The sequence below is a fragment of the Diceros bicornis genome, chromosome 18 (assembly GCF_020826845.1).
Source record: "Diceros bicornis minor isolate mBicDic1 chromosome 18, mDicBic1.mat.cur, whole genome shotgun sequence".
Lineage (NCBI taxonomy): Eukaryota > Metazoa > Chordata > Mammalia > Perissodactyla > Rhinocerotidae > Diceros > Diceros bicornis.
This window is the reverse complement of record NC_080757.1, coordinates 50,567,375-50,587,252: the sequence shown is the minus strand read 5'-3', so window position 1 is coordinate 50,587,252 and position 19,878 is coordinate 50,567,375. Positions and strand designations below refer to the sequence as shown.

The 19,878-nt window shown below is 35.8% G+C and overlaps 1 protein-coding gene and 1 pseudogene across 1 annotated transcript in view; both read left to right on the top strand.

Moving 5' to 3' along the window:
* Positions 1-225: 225 nt before the first annotated feature.
* Positions 226-999, top strand: LOC131417959 (spindle and kinetochore-associated protein 1-like; annotated as a pseudogene).
* Positions 1,000-8,524: 7,525 nt separating this feature from the next.
* ABCA6 (ATP binding cassette subfamily A member 6) overlaps positions 8,525-19,878 on the top strand; it is a 56,492-nt gene continuing 45,138 nt past the window's right edge. Inside the window, exons 1-7 of the mRNA XM_058561444.1 lie at positions 8,525-8,617; positions 10,142-10,346; positions 11,353-11,514; positions 13,015-13,118; positions 13,504-13,730; positions 16,700-16,841; positions 17,627-17,812. Coding sequence (XP_058417427.1) covers positions 8,528-8,617; positions 10,142-10,346; positions 11,353-11,514; positions 13,015-13,118; positions 13,504-13,730; positions 16,700-16,841; positions 17,627-17,812 — 1,116 coding nt within the window. The 5' untranslated portion in view covers positions 8,525-8,527. The remainder of the gene's footprint in view (positions 8,618-10,141; positions 10,347-11,352; positions 11,515-13,014; positions 13,119-13,503; positions 13,731-16,699; positions 16,842-17,626; positions 17,813-19,878) is intronic.

Below are 19,878 nucleotides of genomic sequence, written 5' to 3'. Positions count from 1 at the left end.
GAAGCCATCCTCAGCTGTGGTAGCAATTTAAGTGAAGAGGGCCTTTGTTTCTGAGGAATCTTGTATTTACTCATCTTACAGAGAAAAGGGAGGGGAAGGCAAAGAGAGGAGTTAGCTTACCCATTCCCCACACCCCCCCTCAAAGAAAAGGAAGAAAAGAGAAAAAGTTTTTTTAAAAAAGTAACATTGGCCTTTGCTTCTGGACTGGTGCAAGAGGCATAAAGGATGGCCTCCTCAGATCTGGAATAATTATGCTCTCACATTAATGAAAATATTGGTAATATTTAAAAAAACCCCCAAAACTCTGCCATTAAGAAACTGTGGCCAAGAACTGGCCTTGAAGACTACATGAAATAAAATAGGAGATGAGATCATTGCAGTAAATGAACTTCTAAATAAATTAGAATTGGAAATTCAATATCAAGAACAAACTGACAATTCACTCAAGGGACCTTGTACATCTCTTGAAGATTATAAAGATGTGGAACATCTCAAAGAAAATAGTCCTCTCCATTTGCTTCAAGTAACAGTAAGCTAGGGCTTTATTAAGGGATCAGATTTTGACCCTGAGGAACCAGTCAAAGTTGAGGAACTTGCACCCACACAGAAGCCCCCAAAAGAACAAAGGAATATTAAAGAAATGCCATTTATAAGTTCTGATAAGTTCAATGGTATTCCTGTGTATATGAAATCTCGCTTCAGGTACTGTCAAATTAATGCTGTTATTTAAGAAATCAATAAGGCAGTAGTTAGTAAACACGAGACCTTATATCAACCAAAAAGTCTATGAGTTCTGTGGCTAGAAATCTCTATCACAGATATATTGATGAAGAAACAAAAGATACCAAAGGTCATTATTTTATAGTGGAAGCTGACATAAAGGAATTCACAGCTTTGAAAGTTAACGAGAGGTTTCATGCAATACTGAATATTTTATGACACTTCCAGAGGCTATCAGAGATCTGAAGGGGAGGACTTACCCATCATGTTATAATCTAAGGCCCTTGTGAATTTTTGACCTGATTTTGAGGCTATTCCTATACAATTATATACACACACACACACACATATATATATACACAATTTCTTTCTCTTTTTCATGTTCCTTTTCTTGTTTCTTGTAAAAGTAAAAGTTTTTTTGATAAAGCATATATATTTAAAAATTTACTTCATTTCAGCAAATATTTAACCACCTACCGTATGAGCCTCTGTGCTAGGCATATAAAGCAAATAAAAAAGTGTTCATGTCTAGTTTTTATGTTTAGTGGACAATGCTGCAGACCCCAATAAGGTGGGTATATATGTGGTAATGGCAGAAAAAGGTCAAGAAGATAAATAAAGTCAAGGATACTCAGGTCCTTTGGAATTAAAGGTCATTAATGTCTAAATTCCATCAATGACATTTCAGTCTACAGGCAACCTTCCCAGAAGCTGGATTTGGAGGCAACTCATCCATCTGATTATTCTGCTCTCCCATATGTCGTTAGAGAAGAGCTTACCTGAAATGCATTCAGTATAAACCAGTTTGTAAGCTTCAACCTGTAATGAAATTGTCATAAAAGTATACTGAGATAAAAAGATGATAACATGTGTGAGCAGGTTAATAGTCATGGAAAATGGGTGGTTGGATTGTAAGAACTTAGCCATGTTTCTCTTCCACACCTAGGGAGACTCTCTGGTCTGTCTATGTCTGTGCCATCTGCTTGGCAGGTTTATCCCTGTAGCAGAGAAAAAAAGCGTCTCACCAGGCCCTGTGGCCTGCTTAACACAATCAGTGTGATGACCACACAGTACATTATGGGCATTGCAAAAACAAACAAACAAAAAAAAGTAACATTGACCTAATCAGTTGCCAAGAGAGACCACAACCACCACCCACCATGCTGGGCGATCTAGACCTCTATCGTATGGGCCATTAATGGAAAAAATCATTGGCCAGATGGGGAGAATTAGACTACAGCAAGATTGAACCTTAGTAGAATAAGCAAAGTTCTCTGAAGAAAAAAACACAATTAATTCTAGGAACAGGGAAGATCTTAAAAGTACTATTTAGTATTCTGTATTACTCACATTTGGAAGTGCTTGCTGAGCTCATAACAATTTCCCCTTTTCAGGGGACAGCTTTATCGCCTTTTGGCAGGCTCACAGGGATGGGCCTCTAGCAGCTGTACCTACATCATGTGACTCCAAACCAAGGACAACAACAGATTGGAGCTGGAACAGTGCCAAACTCAGGCAGGGATCATTCAGGCTTTAGCCCAGAGGTCTAAGTACCGAGATGCTGACAGCTAGGGTCACTCTATAGAGAGGTCTACACACTCGTGGTGCTGAGATTTTATTCCAGGGTAATTCTGGTATAATCCTGATATGTGAGCCTAGTCCCTCTGGCCACAAATGGGTGTCTGTACATGTTCTTCATAAAGCAGAGAAGCAAAATACGGAAGCTTGTAAGAGAAAAACATGCAAAAAGAGAAGAAATAGATGGATAAATTACTGCGGCAGCTAAAATTGCGGAAAACCTGTGGTTAGCTCTAATACGCTGACCGAACTGCTCAGTTCCAGTGTACTTGAAGTGTCATTCCTTAGAAGATGAATCATGACCACATATTTTGTTTTATCTCAGTAAAGCTTTGATATAATCTTAGAGAGTCAGCTCTCTGCCATGTAATTGAAAGCATAATTTGGGAGCCAGTGCGCCAAATGAGGTTGGCAAGAAAGAAGGACATCTTCCTCTCAGACTTTCCAATGAGGAGTCCTCACCTTTCAAGAGAGAGGCTTACCTCAGCTGGTAGCCACTTCCTATCTACACCATCAGTGCTTCCTGTGTACGCCCTCTCGCCCTTCATCATAACTGCCTGGCAAATCTTGGTTAAACCTGTATAAGGGAGATGAAGATTGGTAGAAAATACACATGAATATAGTGACTAGTCTCACTTTAAATGAACAACCACTGCCTTCAGGTGGAGCCTTAGTTCTGCCTGCCAACTCCACTACATCGCCCAATCTATTCACTTTTTCACTGAATTGGGTAACTAATTAAAGGACTTAGTCACATCGTCTTGCTTCTCAGACTCTAACATCTCTTTCTCCCCTTCACTCTCAGCAGAGGACCTTGCTTTCCACTTGACTGAAAATGGAAGCAATTAGAAGAGAATGCCTTCACAACCTCATAGTTTGCCATGGGGCCCAAAGTTAACCTCAGTAGTTAACCAGGTTTCCTTGTACCCATATACTCTGACTTTCTTCTTCTTAGTGTGAATAAACAACATTCTTATGTAAGGCCAATATCCCCACCTGTGTGCCTGATCCCTATTCAAGAACTTACTCTGTCAATGCCACCCTCCTAGCCTGCATTATTATTATTATTATTATTATTATTATTATTATTATTGGTGAGGAAGATTAGCCCTGAGCTAACATCCATTGCCAATCTTCCTCTTTTTGCTGAGGAAGATTGGCCCTAGGCTAACAACCGTGTGCATCTTCCTATACTTTATATGGGATGCTGCCTCACCATGGCTTGACAAGCAGCGCGTGGGTCCGTGCCCAGGGCCCAAACCTGCGAACCCCTGGCTGCCAAAGCAGCACATGCGAATTTAACCAGCCCAGCCCCTATTTTTAAGAATATAGCTCACAAGGGGTACTTTTTAAGTGAAATGGGAGGATTTCCAGTGACAAATAGATGAGAAGGACAGTAATCCAGATAACTTTGGGCCCCACGGCAAACTCTGAGGAAAACAATGACATATTACACGTCAAAACCCCTAACATTCTCCACTCCCATGCCAACTTTGTCTCTGCTCTTAACTAGCAATTAAAGCCCTACAAGATCATAGAAACCTCCAAGATTTCATCAGCAGAGAGTGAAGAAATGTGTAGGTTGAGAGGAAGTTCTGCTTCCTTTGGCACAAAATTGTTGTTTACAGCCAAGAATATTTAATTTTGGTAACTTATTTGCCAAACACTTCTGACACTTAATTCTTTCTGAGTTCAATTTCCCTTTTAAAAATTATTATTTTATTTTTTACTGAAGTATATCCTTTAGTATTCTTTCAGCCTGCCTGTGTAAGGGGTAAATTCTCTCTGAAGATATCTTTATTTCATGCACATTTAGCTGGGTATAGACTTTAAGGTTGACAGTTCATTTTCTCTCAGCTCTTTGAGGACATTATTCCATTATTTTATGACATCTTTTGGCTAACTGTTGATCCTTAGTTGATAATCTGTCTTTTCTATTTTACTGGTTTTTAAAAATATTTCCCTCTCTCCTCTATCTCTCTTTCTCTCTCATGTTTTGAAAGCTCACTGCAAAACAGTTAGTTGATGGATTTTTGTTTGGTTTTACACATCATTTTTCTAATATGAGGGCTCATGTCTTCAATTCTGAAAAATTCTCATCCATTTTATCTGTGAACATTCCTCTCTTTATTTATCCTTTTTATTTTCCTTATTATAAAATGCCTATTAGACATGTGCTGGACACCCTCATTCTGTCTTTCGTGTCTTCTAATCTCTCTTCAATACTTTTTCATCTTGTTCTGTCTTTGCACTAAATTTTATATGATTTCTTCAAATATATTTCTGGTTTATTAATCTTCTCTTCAGCTGTGTCTAATTTGCTGTAAAATTTATCCATTAAATTTTTAATCTTAACTATCATTAATCCCTTTAAACATCTATAAGTTCTAATGGGTAATTTTCCTATTAGTCTTCCTTTTCATTGTCTCCTGTTTTAACTAACTTATATCACTTCTTTAATACTTTAGATATATATTTTATGATCTGTCCTAATTTTTATTTTCTTCAGTTCTTGAGATTGCTAACAGTCCCATTTTTTTGGTCTGCTGATTCTCTTTTATGGCGGACTTTTGATTATGAGCTTAGCTGCTAGGAGGAATATTCCTTTTTAACTCTGTTGCTTTGTGCCCTGAATTCTGGACATACCTCTATAAATTGTCTCTGTAGGGCTCCAGGATAATAGTAGTAATAAGAGAATGAGGAGAACAATGACAATGAAGAATAGGAGGAGGAGGATTGTCAGCAGCAAATAACATCTGTTGACCTTTTACAATTTTCCAGGCATTGTTCTATGAACTTTACTTATATTAATTAATCTAATCCTCGCAGTAACATTATATATATAGGCACTGTTATTATCTCCACTTTTATGGATGAAAAAACTGAGGGGGGGAAAGGTTAAATAGATTGTGCAAGGTCACACAGCAATGACAGAGTCAGAATTCAAACCCAAGTTTGGCTCTAGAGTGCGTACCCTTACTGCTCTGATAGTGTGCTTAGGCATGTTGCTTTGCAGGGAAAATTCAGATCCCATTCCCGTGTCCTGTATCTGACATGTGCTACATAGGCGTGAGTTTTTCATTTTCTGTGGAGGAGATGTATTTTTTAACCCAGAGATTGGGCAAAGAGTACATAGCCTTACTTTTCCTGGGGGTAGTTGGTGAAGTGTTTCTAGACTCTATTTCTAGCGCTGAACAGTCCCGTGAAGCCTCTGGATTCAAGCAGAGGTATGAAGTCCAGCTTCATAACCTGTCAAGCACCTAGTCCAGGTCACTGGGTTATGAAAACACCTCTCTGGCCTGCTGGGTTTCTGACATACCACTCACAGTTCTGGCGTTAATTTCCCTTTTCATTTTTAACACTGAGGATGTGCCTTCCTTTCTCTTTGTGTCTTCCATTCATTCTTACTTTCTTTCCTTCTTTTTTAAAGTTTGTTTATATATCTGAAATTCTATTTTACATATATTTTACACACCATTTCAGTGTGCTTCTAGCTGGAGGTTAGGGGCTTCCTTATCATATGAGGTCATATTTATGGGGAAATCTTCTGGTTTAAATGAGGAAAAAGGCCCTCAAAATAAAAATAAATCAGAGTAAAGAAGTCAAGAGAGACAAATACAAAGAATACACAAGGAATAATGATAAGAAGTGAAACTAGTAAAATGTATATAATCTAAATAATTTTTCATATTGTAGTTGTGAATTTCAATGCAATTGTAAGAAAAGCAAAGTGATAATGATTTCTAAAATAGAGTACATTATTGTTCTGAAACAACAATAACAACAACAAAATTAAAAACCTAAACTATATTCCAGGTGATTTAAAAGAAACTTAGAATTTTTGTTTGGACCATTGACCCATTATTAATACAAAATTTTAACAGTGTTTATGACTTTCTACCCTCCCCCCACAATAAGACCTTTAGAACATCCTCATTACTTTTATTTTTTCCATTTTTTGATGTAAAAGGCATGTAATATTTTGCTGTTGACTATTTTTTAAAATAGAACTAATTACCAAGGAGAGAAATGTATCTACATAACATCATGGTCTTAAGAGTTTTTTAAAAAATTATCCCCCTTTCCTCCAGGAAATCTCTCAGATTTATGATTATTAACATCTGTGGATCGGGAGCCATGTCAAATATTTGAGATTTCCCAATTCACGGACTTTGGTTTCCTGTTTTGCCATTAACTTTGGCAGGTCAGGAAAAGTTTGCAACTCTTTGCGGAGAAAGATAGACTGTGCAACGGGAATTGAATAAATTTCAGGGTTTTTTCCTAGCTTTCATGCATAAAAATTGACCTGAATCTTTTTGTATGTATTTTAGTCCTTAGCAATTCACTTACTTTTTGTTTGTGCATATGCCTTATGAAATCCTGCATCTACTATGACCAGAGAGAGAGAAAGGAATTTTTGTTCACAATTCTTCATTTGTCCAACTTAGGTGCTTCTGCAAGGCAAACTGTGGGTTGCTTAGATTTTATTAGGTAAAAATAGGAGCTGGTTCAGCTCCAGCACGTTCTGCCCATTTGGTCTAAATTAGTCAACTATATCATTGGCAGTTGTGTTTATGCATTCGTAGTGAAAAAAAAGAAAAGAAAGCATAGCTAAAGATTCGTCATACAAATTTAACTCCTTTGTTTGGTTAGTTATTGTTTTCACTTGTTTATTGCTCTTTCCCCATCTTGGTCTCATCATATCTGAAGGGCTAGTTTCATTTTTCTCGTTTACCATTGTCCCCCTTATCCCTGGAGTTGAGAGGCCAAGTCACAAACACAGGGTTTGTTTTTTTCCCACCAACCAGGGAGCAGTCATTTCCCTGCAGAATAATTGGCTTAGGGAAAAAAAGACAGAAAACAAAACAAGGTCATCACGTGCAGCTTGGTCTGACTACACCCCTTTTCAGAAACCAGCCTGGGTCAGAACTATTGGGAGTAGGTACCCATTTAAGGAATAAATGAAGAAGTGGCGATAAAGAAATTTTCACTGTTGCTTTGGACGAAAGGAGAACTGTGCTTTGACAGTGTTTCCAGAGTACTTTTTGTAATTTCTTGACAGTAAGTAAAGCTCTGTTTTGTTGTGCTATGCCAAATATGTGGGTGGACACTGCTAAAATCAGTCTATTTTTCAGATCTTACCAAATACATGTTTTATAGTGGAATTTTAAAATTTTTTCCCAACCAAATTTTATTGTGTAAATACAATGGTAGAATATAGAAAAATAGTAAACTTTACTTCTATACTAGCTGAGGGAGAATTGTCTGAATATTTTGATATGCAAATCTAAGATAATTTAATTTTGAGATTATAAAAACAAATTATCTCGGTTTATTTGCAAACATTTGGGCAAAATTACTTTCATATGTGATTTTTTTTCTTTTCTTTCTTTCCTTTTTTTTTTTTTTTTTTTTTAACTTACTTTGTGGTTTGTTTCCTGGGTTATTCAGGGACTTCTGAATTCAGAAAATTGAGATAAATTGTTTTATTCTTGCTGTGTCTCAGAATCAAGTTTCAAGTAGTTTGAGTCTGGATTGTTATCTCACGGCCTAACTTTTTTGATAAAAGTTGTTCAGTTCAATCTGGAAGGTAAATAGTCCAAGAAAATATTTCCCTAGGGTTACATCTAATGGACATAACTATTCAGATGAATCTAAGTAATCCAAATTTTGACGTTAATTTGATTAGCTCTGGGATTTCTATTTAAATGCAAAGAGATGAGATACAATTCAAGTACTCTATTCATATAGGTGAATTTCATTATAAAAGTTCAAAAATGTGAAGTATCTTACAGGTTCTGAAATATAATGATATTTTTTCTTTTGCAATATTCCATATTATTGTAGATTGTGAAAATATTCACTCTACCTCCCCACCATTACCCCCTCTCCCAAATAGCTTACAGTGAGTATATTTGATGTCAAATTTTGCAGTCATGAACTATCAAAATAATATTTTATTTTTTAAATTTTTTATTTAGTTATTTTTAAATTAATTTTATTTTTTATTGCAGTAACATTGATTTATAACATTATATAAATTTCGAGTGTACATCATTATATGTCGATTGAAATAATATTTTAGATCAATTTTTTTGCAATTCTTAAAGGTAGGAAATGTTTTCCAGAAAAATATGTTCAAGGTTTTTCTTATTACACTTATTTTTCTAGTTAATGCTCTGCCGTGTTTACTTTCTCCTTGTTCATTTAATGAACAGGCTGAATACATATGAAACAGAAAAGTGTGTATCAACAAACTCAAGCACTTCTGTGCAAAAATTTTCTTCAGAAATGGAGGACGAAAAGAGAGAGTGCGTGGGTACGTTTGAAAATTTGTCTCTTCTGCAGTTAGCATCATTCTTTTATTTCATTGCCTAATGATTCCCTTATTTTATATTTTAGGTAGCAGACTGGCTTTATTGATTTTGAGGTTGTCTCTAGTTGTATTTGTTGAATTGAAAGACTCACAGAAGTCCTGAAAAATAACATAGAATTGTAAAGACTGAAAGTATTAACTCATATTTTTTTAAAAAAGGAGATTAAGTGAAAATTTAATTATATGGTAAATTATAACAACTGACAAGGCTGCTATAATTTACATGTAATACATTTAGAGTCAAGAAATAACGTAAGTAGTGCCTAGCAGAAGTTGAGATATTTTAATTTGGGGGACTTGTATTCAAGACCATGAATTTTCTACACAGAGATTATTTCCAAGAATTATGACCAAGTAACACCACTGATTGTCAGGTCGAATTAGGTAGGTGGGCTATCTACAGGTAACAGCCCCAAATCTCAGTGGCTTAACACAGCAAATGTTTATTTTTTCACTCTTTTCATAGTTTGAATAAGGTTGGAAGTGAAAGTGAAGTGGGTTGAGTAGGTGAAGGAATCTTCTCCACATAGTCATTCAGGGACCCAGGCTTCATCTAGGGATTCTGCCATCTCCCTAGGCCTTGGAGACCTCCACTGGATCCTCTGCATTCAGTCAGAAGATCAGGACATAGAGCGACCAAGACAGAGAGAATATAGAAGGTTGTGCGAGGTTCCACGATCCAGAACTTGAAGTGGCACATATCACTTCTGCCCACATTCCCTTGGCCAGAACTCAATCACTTGGTCCCACCTAATTTCCAGAGGCTGGGAATGTAGTCTAGTGTTGTGGCAAGCAGGGAGAGATTACTGATATCAGTGAAACACTAGACAGTCTCTACCACTCAGTTCCTTTTCATTTTCTTTGATTTCCAATAGGAGGATATGACAACTGACAAAAGTGTTGCTATTTGCCACCATGAACTCTATCTGGGATACTCTGTGCCTTATAGACTTTAGAATCAGTTGCCCATGCATATAGAGATTGTCAACCTATTAGTTTCTTTTTTCTTTTTTTTTTTTTTTAAAGATTTTATTTATTTATTTTTCCCCCAAAGCCCCGGTAGTTGTATGTCGTAGTTGCACAATCATTCTAGTTGCTGTATGTGGGACGCGGCCTCAGCATGGCCGGAGAAGCGGTGTGTCGGTGCTCGCCCAGGATCCGAACCCAGGCCGCCAGCGGCGGAGCGCGCGCACTTAACCGCTAAGCCATGGGGCCGGCCCTATTAGTTTCTATGATAGCTTCTGCAGTAGCTCGTGATTTAATGAAAAAGTTTAGCTCTAGTATTGGAGAATGATCCATGTGGCAACTATCTTGGTTTGTATCTTTCATTGGGTTCCCTCTGCTCTGAAGAGTGGAGAGCAAAGAGAAGCCAACAATATGGCAAAATTGGAGTTTGTCTTCAACAGTTCTTTGGCGTTCACTGAGCTGTTTAAGGAAATACAATCTAATTTTTTTTCTGTGTTATAGGAATGGGGGGTCCCAATACTTCTAGGACTGTATATGGGCCTATTTTCAAATTTAAAAGAAAATATCCATTTTCCTGAAATGCCTCCTCAGGATCTGGGAAGGGTAGATAAATTTAATGGCTCTTCCATGGTTGTCGTGTATACACCGATCTCTGATATAACCCAGCAGATAATGAATAAAACGGCATTTGCTCCCTTTTTGAAAGGTAGGTGTACTAATGGCAAAAAATGTCTGATATTATTTTATATCTTTTTGAAAAGATGTATACATGTTTAATTTGAGGTTACAGTGATCTGTTACACTAATTATTTAGGTATCAAGATAGCATACAAATTTGGTTAGTTTTTATTTTCTCTCTCACAACAATTAGCTTTTTAAACCCTTTCAGCTTGATGGGAGTCCAATTTAGGGAGGCCTACATTTCTGTTGGAATTTAACTAAAACAATAGATTTATAATTTTGGATTTGCAGAATAGTGTCTAGGAGGAGTATGCCATTGGTGGATGTGGGTGTTTTTAACATGGGAGTACAATAATTAAGACTTGTAACTCAGGAAAAAATATCTAAATAAAAGAAATTCAGTTATGGTTATTAATCAATAATTTCAGAACTATGTAAAGTAAAGATGGGTAATCTAAAGATATTCTGTCCGTGTTTGGCGTAATTTGCAAACATCTTTAAAGGCCTTCATTCTACATGAGGTGACTGAGATAACCACTAGGTAACTGAGATAACCAAAATGTATATTTCACTCATGGGCAAGTTGGGTGCAATCTGACTGTCTACTATTTATTCCTCAATTTCTAACAGGTGAAATTGCTGGCTGTTAGAAGTAGAGTCAATTTATGATTCCTGCATAAGGCAAAGTTCATATGAGGTGCCTTTGCTTCAATAACTCTGAGCTCTTATGCATACCAATTATCTTATGCATACTTATGCTGGCATAATCTTTTTATGTACCTAAAACTTGCCCAATACCTGTCATTATTAAAAGAAAACACACTTAATTCTCATACATGTCTCCTGATTCTAGAACCTAACACATTAGAATAAAATTTCCCTTCTTGCATTTGGGATAAGTTTTATTAAAATGGAAAATGATTTTAGTTTAATTCCAATGAAAATACATGATGACACAGTTGGATATCACATTCTGTTTTGGTGAAATGCTTCAACAATCTTCTGTTTCTATTTTCCCTTGTAATTCCCAGGAAGAAGAGTCATTGGGGCACTAAATCAGAAACATATCGATGAAATGCTTCTAGATGATTTCCCATATGTAGTAGGAGTCATCTTTAATGACACTTTCTCTTATAAGTTAAAATTTCTTCAGGGATATGCCATTCCATTTTTGAAGGAAGAACTTTTCTCAGGTAACTTTCCATATAAAATATCATTATGGCATTTTTCATGTTTTTAGCATAAGGAAGGGGTCAGGATGGGCAAGAGAGATGCTTTCAATGGCACATGAGGAAATAGATAAAGCACATTTCATTGCTGAATTTATTCCAAGATCAATCATATCTTCCCACTAGAGGATGATGCTCAAAAAATCATAAAGTCATCCAACACATAGATAGTGAGCTCACAGATGTAGGCTGCAAAGGATACAGAGGGTGATCAAGACTGATAGGTCTCAGTCTCAAGTGAGATTCCAGGTTAGCAGGAAAGAAAGACATTGAACAGTTAATGTCAAGTGCAAGGAAAGGTGCTCTGGGGCACTTAGACCAGAGGTTCCTAATAAGCGGCGGGGTTAGAGAAGACCTACCTGGGGAAGTGTTGTTTAAACTAACATCAGAAGGAATAGCACATGTGAGGTACTAGAGGCATTGGGTTTCAGTTAGAAGAAGGTCCAGTGTGAAGGCCCTGAGGTGAAAAGGGGCGTCTTTTGGTATATATGGAAGAAGAGCAGTATAGTTGAATAGAGAACATGAAAGAGAATGTGATGGGAGAATGAGGCCAAAGTTACTCAAGACCTAGATCCCATGGCGTCTTGTAAACCTAGGGTGATGGACAGCCATCAAGGTACTTGAATCAGGGCAGAGTCTAAGGGAGCACTCTGGATATATAGCCCAGAGAATGGATTGCCGAGGAGTCAGTCATGCCTTGAAATGTACTAGTGTACATTTCACTAGGGAAATATACACTAGACCAGAGTGGAGGCAGCTGAGAAGGAGAGAGGTGAATGGATTTGAGGACCTGTTAGGAAGCGGAATTGCTGTGAGTTACAGCATTGGTTCTTTTCCATTCATTCACTGTATCTACTACGTGTTTCACACTGTTCTTGTTCTTGACCTTGAGGACTGAAGTGAACAAAACACAGAGCCTGTTTGCACGAATCATTCTAGGCAGGGACAGGGGATGGGGGAAAAAACAACCCACTCTGTCAAGTGATGATAAAGCAACAAAGTAAAATAAAGCAGGGATAGAAGATAGAGATGAAACAGCTATCTTAGATATTTTTATTTATGGTGGCCAGGAAAGACCTCTATGCTAAGCTTACTTTTGAGAAGAGATCAGGATGGAGGGAAGGAGTGAGCTGTGTATCCATCTGAAGGGAGAGCATTTGAGGCCAAAAAAAGTTCAAGCACTGGAGTGTGTTTGGCATTTTGAGCACAGCAAGGAGTTCAGTATGGTTGGAGCAGAATGTTTTCTTTCATTTTCTTTTGAATTTTCAAGACTTCCTATGCATGCTATGGTCTCCATGAATAAAATTGCCTTGTTAAGAACTTTCATTTGCTTCTTTTTTCCAAGTGGTTAAAAGTTCTGACTGGTGGAGCCTCCTCTAGGTTGTTTCCTCTTTGATTCTTGTTTCTTATTTTCTGATTGCCCTCATCCTATAATGTTGGTTATGCTTTTCTTTGTGCCTACAGCTCATTGCTGGGATACACATTATGGGTTTTCATGTTCACTGGCCAAATACTGGAATAGAGGATTCGTGACTTTACAAGCTGCAATTAATGCTGCTATTATAGAAGTAAGAAAAGTTCTAATAATTAACATAAACTAATTCCAGAAACATCAAGACTTTCATGAAAGATGATGAATACTCAGGTTTTCATATGTTTATATAGTGAAGCAGCTATACAAATGCTGAAATTGGATTTAGGCAAAGAAACACATTGCTTTTTCTTTTTAACTTTAAATTTTCCAGTAATTATAGAATGATAGGAAGTTGCAACAACAATGTACAGGGAGATCTATGTGCCCTTCACCCAGTTTCTCCTAATGATAATATCTTACATAACCACAGAACAATATTAAAACCAGGAAATTGACACTGGTACAATCCCAATAGCTTATTGATTTCACCAGTTTCTCTACTTTAAATAATGATTTTGTTTTTGTAAATCCTTTTTTAGATCATGACAAATCACTCTGTGATGGAGGAGCTGATGTCAGTTACTGCTGTAAATATGAAGACATTACCTTTTATATCTAAAGACATCCTTCAAAATGAGATGTTTATTTTCTTCTGTTTACTTTACTTCTCCCCATTTATATATTTTCTATCATTCAATGTTACAAAAGAGAGAAAAAAGAGTAAGGATTTGATGAAAATGATGGGTCTACAAGATTCAGCATTCTGGTGAGTGACCTATTCAAGTAATACAAATGAATAAGAGAAGTTAAGAAGCCGTGTAAAAGCATTATTGTTTCAGAACATTATGATCTAAACTTGACACATTGGCTACTTTTTCTTTTGTTCTGACTTTTTGATCTAGTCTTTGTTACATTTTGCTGTGCAAAATAGTGGTTATGATTTGCTGAACACTTTTTCTGTGCCATATGTTAAGCTAACGCTATGATAGAGGAAGCGTTAAGATCAAAGAGAATAAAAGAGTTGCCCAAAATCAAGTGGATGATGAGTGCCAGAGCTGGGGCTCCAAACCAGCTGCCCTGATTGCAACTCTCCTGCTTGGTCTGCCCACAGTTATCATTTGATTTCTCGAGATTTCCTCATGTTGAAGAAAGTATAATCCTATAATGGCTAGTTTGTGTTCAGAGGTTTGGTCACCAGGGATGTATTTCTTAGAGCAACTGAATACCATATGTTGAAGTTAAACAAGAAAGGCTACATAATGTTCCCAGCGTATACACATAGAAGGGCATATAGGACGAGCTTAATAAGAGCATTTGCTTCATATATTGATATATTTGTATCTTGCCCCATTCCACAAATGATTTAAAGTGATTTTGAAATATACATACATGTATACACACACGTGTGTATGTATGTATCTATCTATGTGTGTATTTATATTATAATGAAAACAAACAATTGAGGATTAGAAACAAAGACCTAGAAAAATAATAAATAGGTAAGTTTAGCAGATAACAATGCAAATCATACAAGCTCTAAGCCTCCAAGAGGCCAAAGCAGAGAATTCTGCAATATAATTAGTGACAAAATCCATGCTAAAAAAAGGAAAGAAGGAAAAATAATCTGTCTCACCCCAAAAGAAACCTAACATTTTTCGATATTGAATCCTGGGAGATATTTCTCTGAAGACTCCTCATATCAAGAAAATACTCTTTATAAATGTGGAATTATCTGGAATGGATGAGGAACTACTTACTGAATAATTCTTTGCAAGCCACATGTTCCCTGAAATAAAATTATGGTCTAGGAAACTTTAAATTTACTATAAAGTATATTTTATTAACAGAGAGATTCTAATTAGATTATATTCTAATTCTAATCTAATTAGATTAGATTCTAATTCTAATATACACGAAGGTTGTAAAATAGAAAAAGGGGAAACTCTTGAAATAGAAAAGAAAGGAGAAGAGTATTTTTGCAGTGGAACTTTGGGAAATAGAAAGGAATGGATGGAGTCTGTTAGGAGGGAAGAGAGAGGGGATCTGTGTAAAAAGGGTGTGTCCCGTGGGACAGCATACCTGCAGTCACCTGAGAATAGGTAGGCACAAGTCAACTCTAGGTAAAATCAGAAAGATATTGGATGTTTAGATGTGGATTCATTCTCGGGATAAATGCTTCTTGGTATACATGTAACCTAAACCTTAGCAAAATGAATTTATATATACATTCTTAAAACTAAAAAGGAAAAAGATTCTGAAACATTTTTGTTAAGTACAGGGTGTCTGTTGGAAATAAATTTTATGACCACGTTTTTTTTTACTAAGGTAATAAATGTGAAATGTCATCAGTATTTATTCTTTAAGTGTGATGTCTGAATTGCTTTGTTTTTATCATGAAAGTTTTCATAGGTTTATTAACATCTCCCCATCCCCCTCAGCTCCCTGCAACCAGTTCCTTTTTCTAGGTAGTGTTTTACTTTCCTTCATTTGTAATTCCCCTATCCTACGTTTTTTCAATTCCTACCTATAGTAGTTCCTGTCTGTACTCAGGAAGTGGATTCTGCAGGATGTGGTATGCTTTTTCAAAAACGCTGATGTTTCTAACACAGTCTGAATCATTGTAATGACGTGAAATTTAAAAAGAAATCAAATAAGCGGTAAACATGTTCTACCGGGACATATTGATGCAAGTTCCTGATTTTAGTACTTTTGCTATTTTCTTTGGTTGTTGAATTCTTATTTAATTAGGCAATTTTATGTGGAGGAAAGAGCTCTGGACTGAGTGAAGGCCTGTAGCATCATCTTAGCTTTGTTATTGATTTACTTTATTGACCTTGAATAGACCCATTAACTAATAAAAGGGACTGCAGTTTACGCATCTGTAAAATGAGAAGCTTGGACTAAAACACCATGTAGGCTTGTCAGATCTAAGATCGAATGCTATTTCTTAATACCTACTCCATAAAAATGAGGACACCAGCTCATCCAAAGCAAAACAATGTGAACTACTTAAGGGTGTACCATAATTTATATCAGTTTAAATAAAGAAATCATGAATAGGAATAACAAGAATGGAATGGCCTTAGTGCAGTTATGAAATGTCCATTTTCCGCTACCGGGGAGAGTGGAGGTGCTGAGATCCTCAAGAATGGCCGAGTTATCATCTGCCCCCAGTGCTTCTGTGGTTACTTGATTGATCAGCAGCTAAGTTTCCTTCTAATTCTACAATTAGAACACTTTGGTAATATACAATAAAGCTGAAGATACAAAATGTTTATCTCCTTTAATTCAGCTATTTCACCTTAGAGAAATTTTTATGCATTTTACCAAAAAAGACAAGTACGAGAATTTTCTTAACAACATTGCATTAGAAATAAAAATTGGAAACAATCTAAATATCCATAAGCAGGAGAACATTGGGTTATATTCATACAATGAAATATTATACAGCAGTGTATAATATTGTATGTATTGACTGATAAAGGCAAGTTGCAGAATACATACAAGATGATACTATTTATGCAATGTTCATACTATTTATACAATACGTGAATACAGAGCTGACACCTAGCCAGTAGGCACCTGCACAGCCATGCCAATGTAATATTAGTAATATCTTAGTTATTAATCTAGGTGGTACAAGGGTAATCGTAATATTCTTTAGACAATTTTCGTATGTTTTAAATATTTCATAATAAAGTTAAAATAATTGAAATAACTTTTTTCTTTATTTAGGCTTTCCTGGGGTTTAATTTATGCTGCCTTCATCTTCATTACTTCCATAATCATTACAGCTATCATAACATCTACCCAAATTGTAGTCATGACGGGCTTCATGGTCATATTTACACTCTTTTTCTCATATGGCTTATCTTTGGTAAGTTCCTACATTTATTACCACTTTCTCTGATTTAGGTCTTAATTATATACAGCAAAATTAATGTCTCAGCAGGCTGCTGCAGTCACTTCATTCATGTCCATGTTGTGTGTGTGTGTGTGTGTGTTTGCTTGAGAAAATCTCTATGGGTATGAGAAAATGATGTAACCTAAATAAAATTGGACCTCTCTTTTGCATAAGGGTTTGAATTAATGAAATGATGCATCAAAAAAATTGTTTTGACTCAAAAATATCAAAGACTTTTCTAGATGATTAATGAGGATGCTCTTGAGGAGTGAACCCATCTTTTTTCCCCAAAGGTCCCCCATCACATGGTAGCTTTCCACAACGTCTCTTCTCCCTCAAAATAGCCCACCTTGTGCTGACTTCCCACATCACTCTCCTTCTCTGAACAAGAACCTCTAATTTCTCCCACCTTCCAGGGTGTTTCTGCAGAGGGTATGTGTATGTTCTTGCTTAATACATTAATTTAGTTTCTTTCAATCTTTCCAATTCTGCATTTCTATCCTTTCCTTAGCTCTTCATCCCGCTTTTTCCATCCTTTCCTCAACAACAAAAGCCCAGCATCTGAGTAGGGTAAATATGTATCCTCTTTACAAAGGGGTTGACAGAAGGACTGAGCATGATTATGCCTTAATATTTTCATCACTGTCTCACTGATAAATGTTTATGTTATGATATAAAGACTCTTATTTTATTGTGCTACCAACACTTCTCAGTGAACTAAACCTATATAACAGGTAGCTGTCTTCTCTCTCTTTCAGATAGCTTTAGCATTCCTGATGAGTGTGTTGTTAAAGAAAACTGTCCTCACCAATTTGGTTGTGTTTCTCCTCACTCTCTTTTTGGGGTGTGCGGGATTCACTGCATTTTATAGACAAATTCCTTCATCTTTGGAGTGGATTTTGAGTATTTTTAGCCCCTTTGCCTTCACTGCTGGAATGACTCAGGTAAGAGCATAGTTAATGGGTTTATTTTTAAACTTTCAAAAAGAATTTGATAGTTCATTACTCTTCATAATCAACACTCTTTCAAATTAAGAGCTCTTGCTCTAAACAGTTCTACTCTAAAGCTAAATTTGAAAATATTATTGCATTGCATAAAAATTTTCATCTCACAAGGAAACTTGAATAAAAAAATCTCAAATAGGGGCCAGCCCAGTGGCATAGTTGTTAAGTTCGCACACTCCACTTTGTCAGCCCAGGGTTCTCAGTTCAGATCCCAGGCGTGGACCTACACACGGCTCATCAAGCCATGCTGTGGCAATGACCTACATACAAAATAGTGGAAGATTGGCACAGATGTTAGCTTAGGGACAATCTTCCTCACCCCCCCCCAAAAAAAAAAACAATCTCAAATAAGACATTTTTGCATCTCTGATGTGTTTTCATTTTGAAGTATTTTCTTCTAGTTTTTTCTATATGCAAATACTTACCCTTCTTTTTACTTCATATAATGAAAGCATTCTGCTAATTTATTAAAATTTGTTGTATAAACCTCTTTTTGAAACGTCAAATATGGAAAACTTTCAAGACATAAATATACAGATTAACAAATAATTATAAGTATATAAAAGTACTCATGAACTAGATCAAGAAATAGACCATTGCTACAACCCCAGAAGCTTCTCCAAAACTTCCTTCTAAAGGTAAAAGTTTTATGATAATCACTTCCTTGCTTTTCATTATTACTTAAGTATGTGTTCCTAAATACAAATTTAATTTTGCTTATTTTCAACTTTATATGTCATATTGTACAAAGTGTATTTTTGAGAATCTGCCTTCTGTCACTCAACATTATGTTTTTAGATGTCATCCATGGTTTGTGTGTAGTTATAGTATAGTGTTATGTAGTATTCTATTGTACGAATATACTATTGATTTTCTCATTGATGGACAAAAATATTCTCCAGTTTTGGACTATTATGAGTAAGTCTGCAAAAAGAAATTCTTATACATGTTTCCTAGTGAATATGGGCATTCAGTTCTGTTTGGTGTATATCTAGGAGTTGAATAGTGAGACCTAGAGTTATGTATATATAATCTTCGTAGCTGCTGCCAAATATTTTTCCAAAGTAATTGCATCAGTTTACTTTTGCACCAACAGTGTTTCAGAATTCAGTTGCTCCAGATCTTCACCAACATTTGGAAATGTCAGTCTTCCAAATTTTAGCCATTCTGGCAGATATGTAGTGATATATTGTCGTGGCATTAATTTGCATTTTCCTGATTATTGATGAAGTTGAATACCTTTTCATATGCTTAGTGGTTTTTTGTATTTTCTCTTTTACAAATTGCCTATCCAGTTCTTTTCCCCATTTTTTTTAACAGAGTTTTCTATCTTTTTCTTATTGCTTTGTAGAAATTCCTTATATATGCTGGATATGAGACATTTTTCAGTTATTTGTTGCTCACATTTTTGCTCTTTTAATGATGCTTTTAATGAACAGAAGTTCTTAATTTTGATAAAGTCCAGTTTGTCAAGTTTTTCTTTTATGTAGAGGGCTTTTGTATCTTTAAGAAATTATTGCATACCCCAAGATTATAAAGATATTCTCCTATGTTTTATTCTGGAAGCTCAATTGATTCAGCTTTTATATTTGGATATAAAATCTATTTCAAAATAACTTTTATGTATTTATACATAGAGACAATATTAATTTTTCTACGTGAATATCCAATTGCTTCAGCTCCATTTATTGAAAAGACCATCATTTCCCCAAATGAATTGCAGTATTTTCTTTGTCACAAGTCAGCCAATCATGTATTGACCCGTCTGTCAATCCTTGCACTGTTGTCACGTTGTCTTCATTGTTTTTCTTTATAATGTGTCTTGATACCTGGTAGTAACAATTTTACTACTTTATTTTCTTTTTCAAGAGAGTCTTTTCTAGTCTAGGTTCTTTGCAGTGATGTAAATTTTAGAATTAACTTATGCAGTTATACACACACACGTGTGTGTGTGTGTGCAAAACTGTTGAGATTTTGATGCAGTTGAATTTTTTCATCAATTTGGG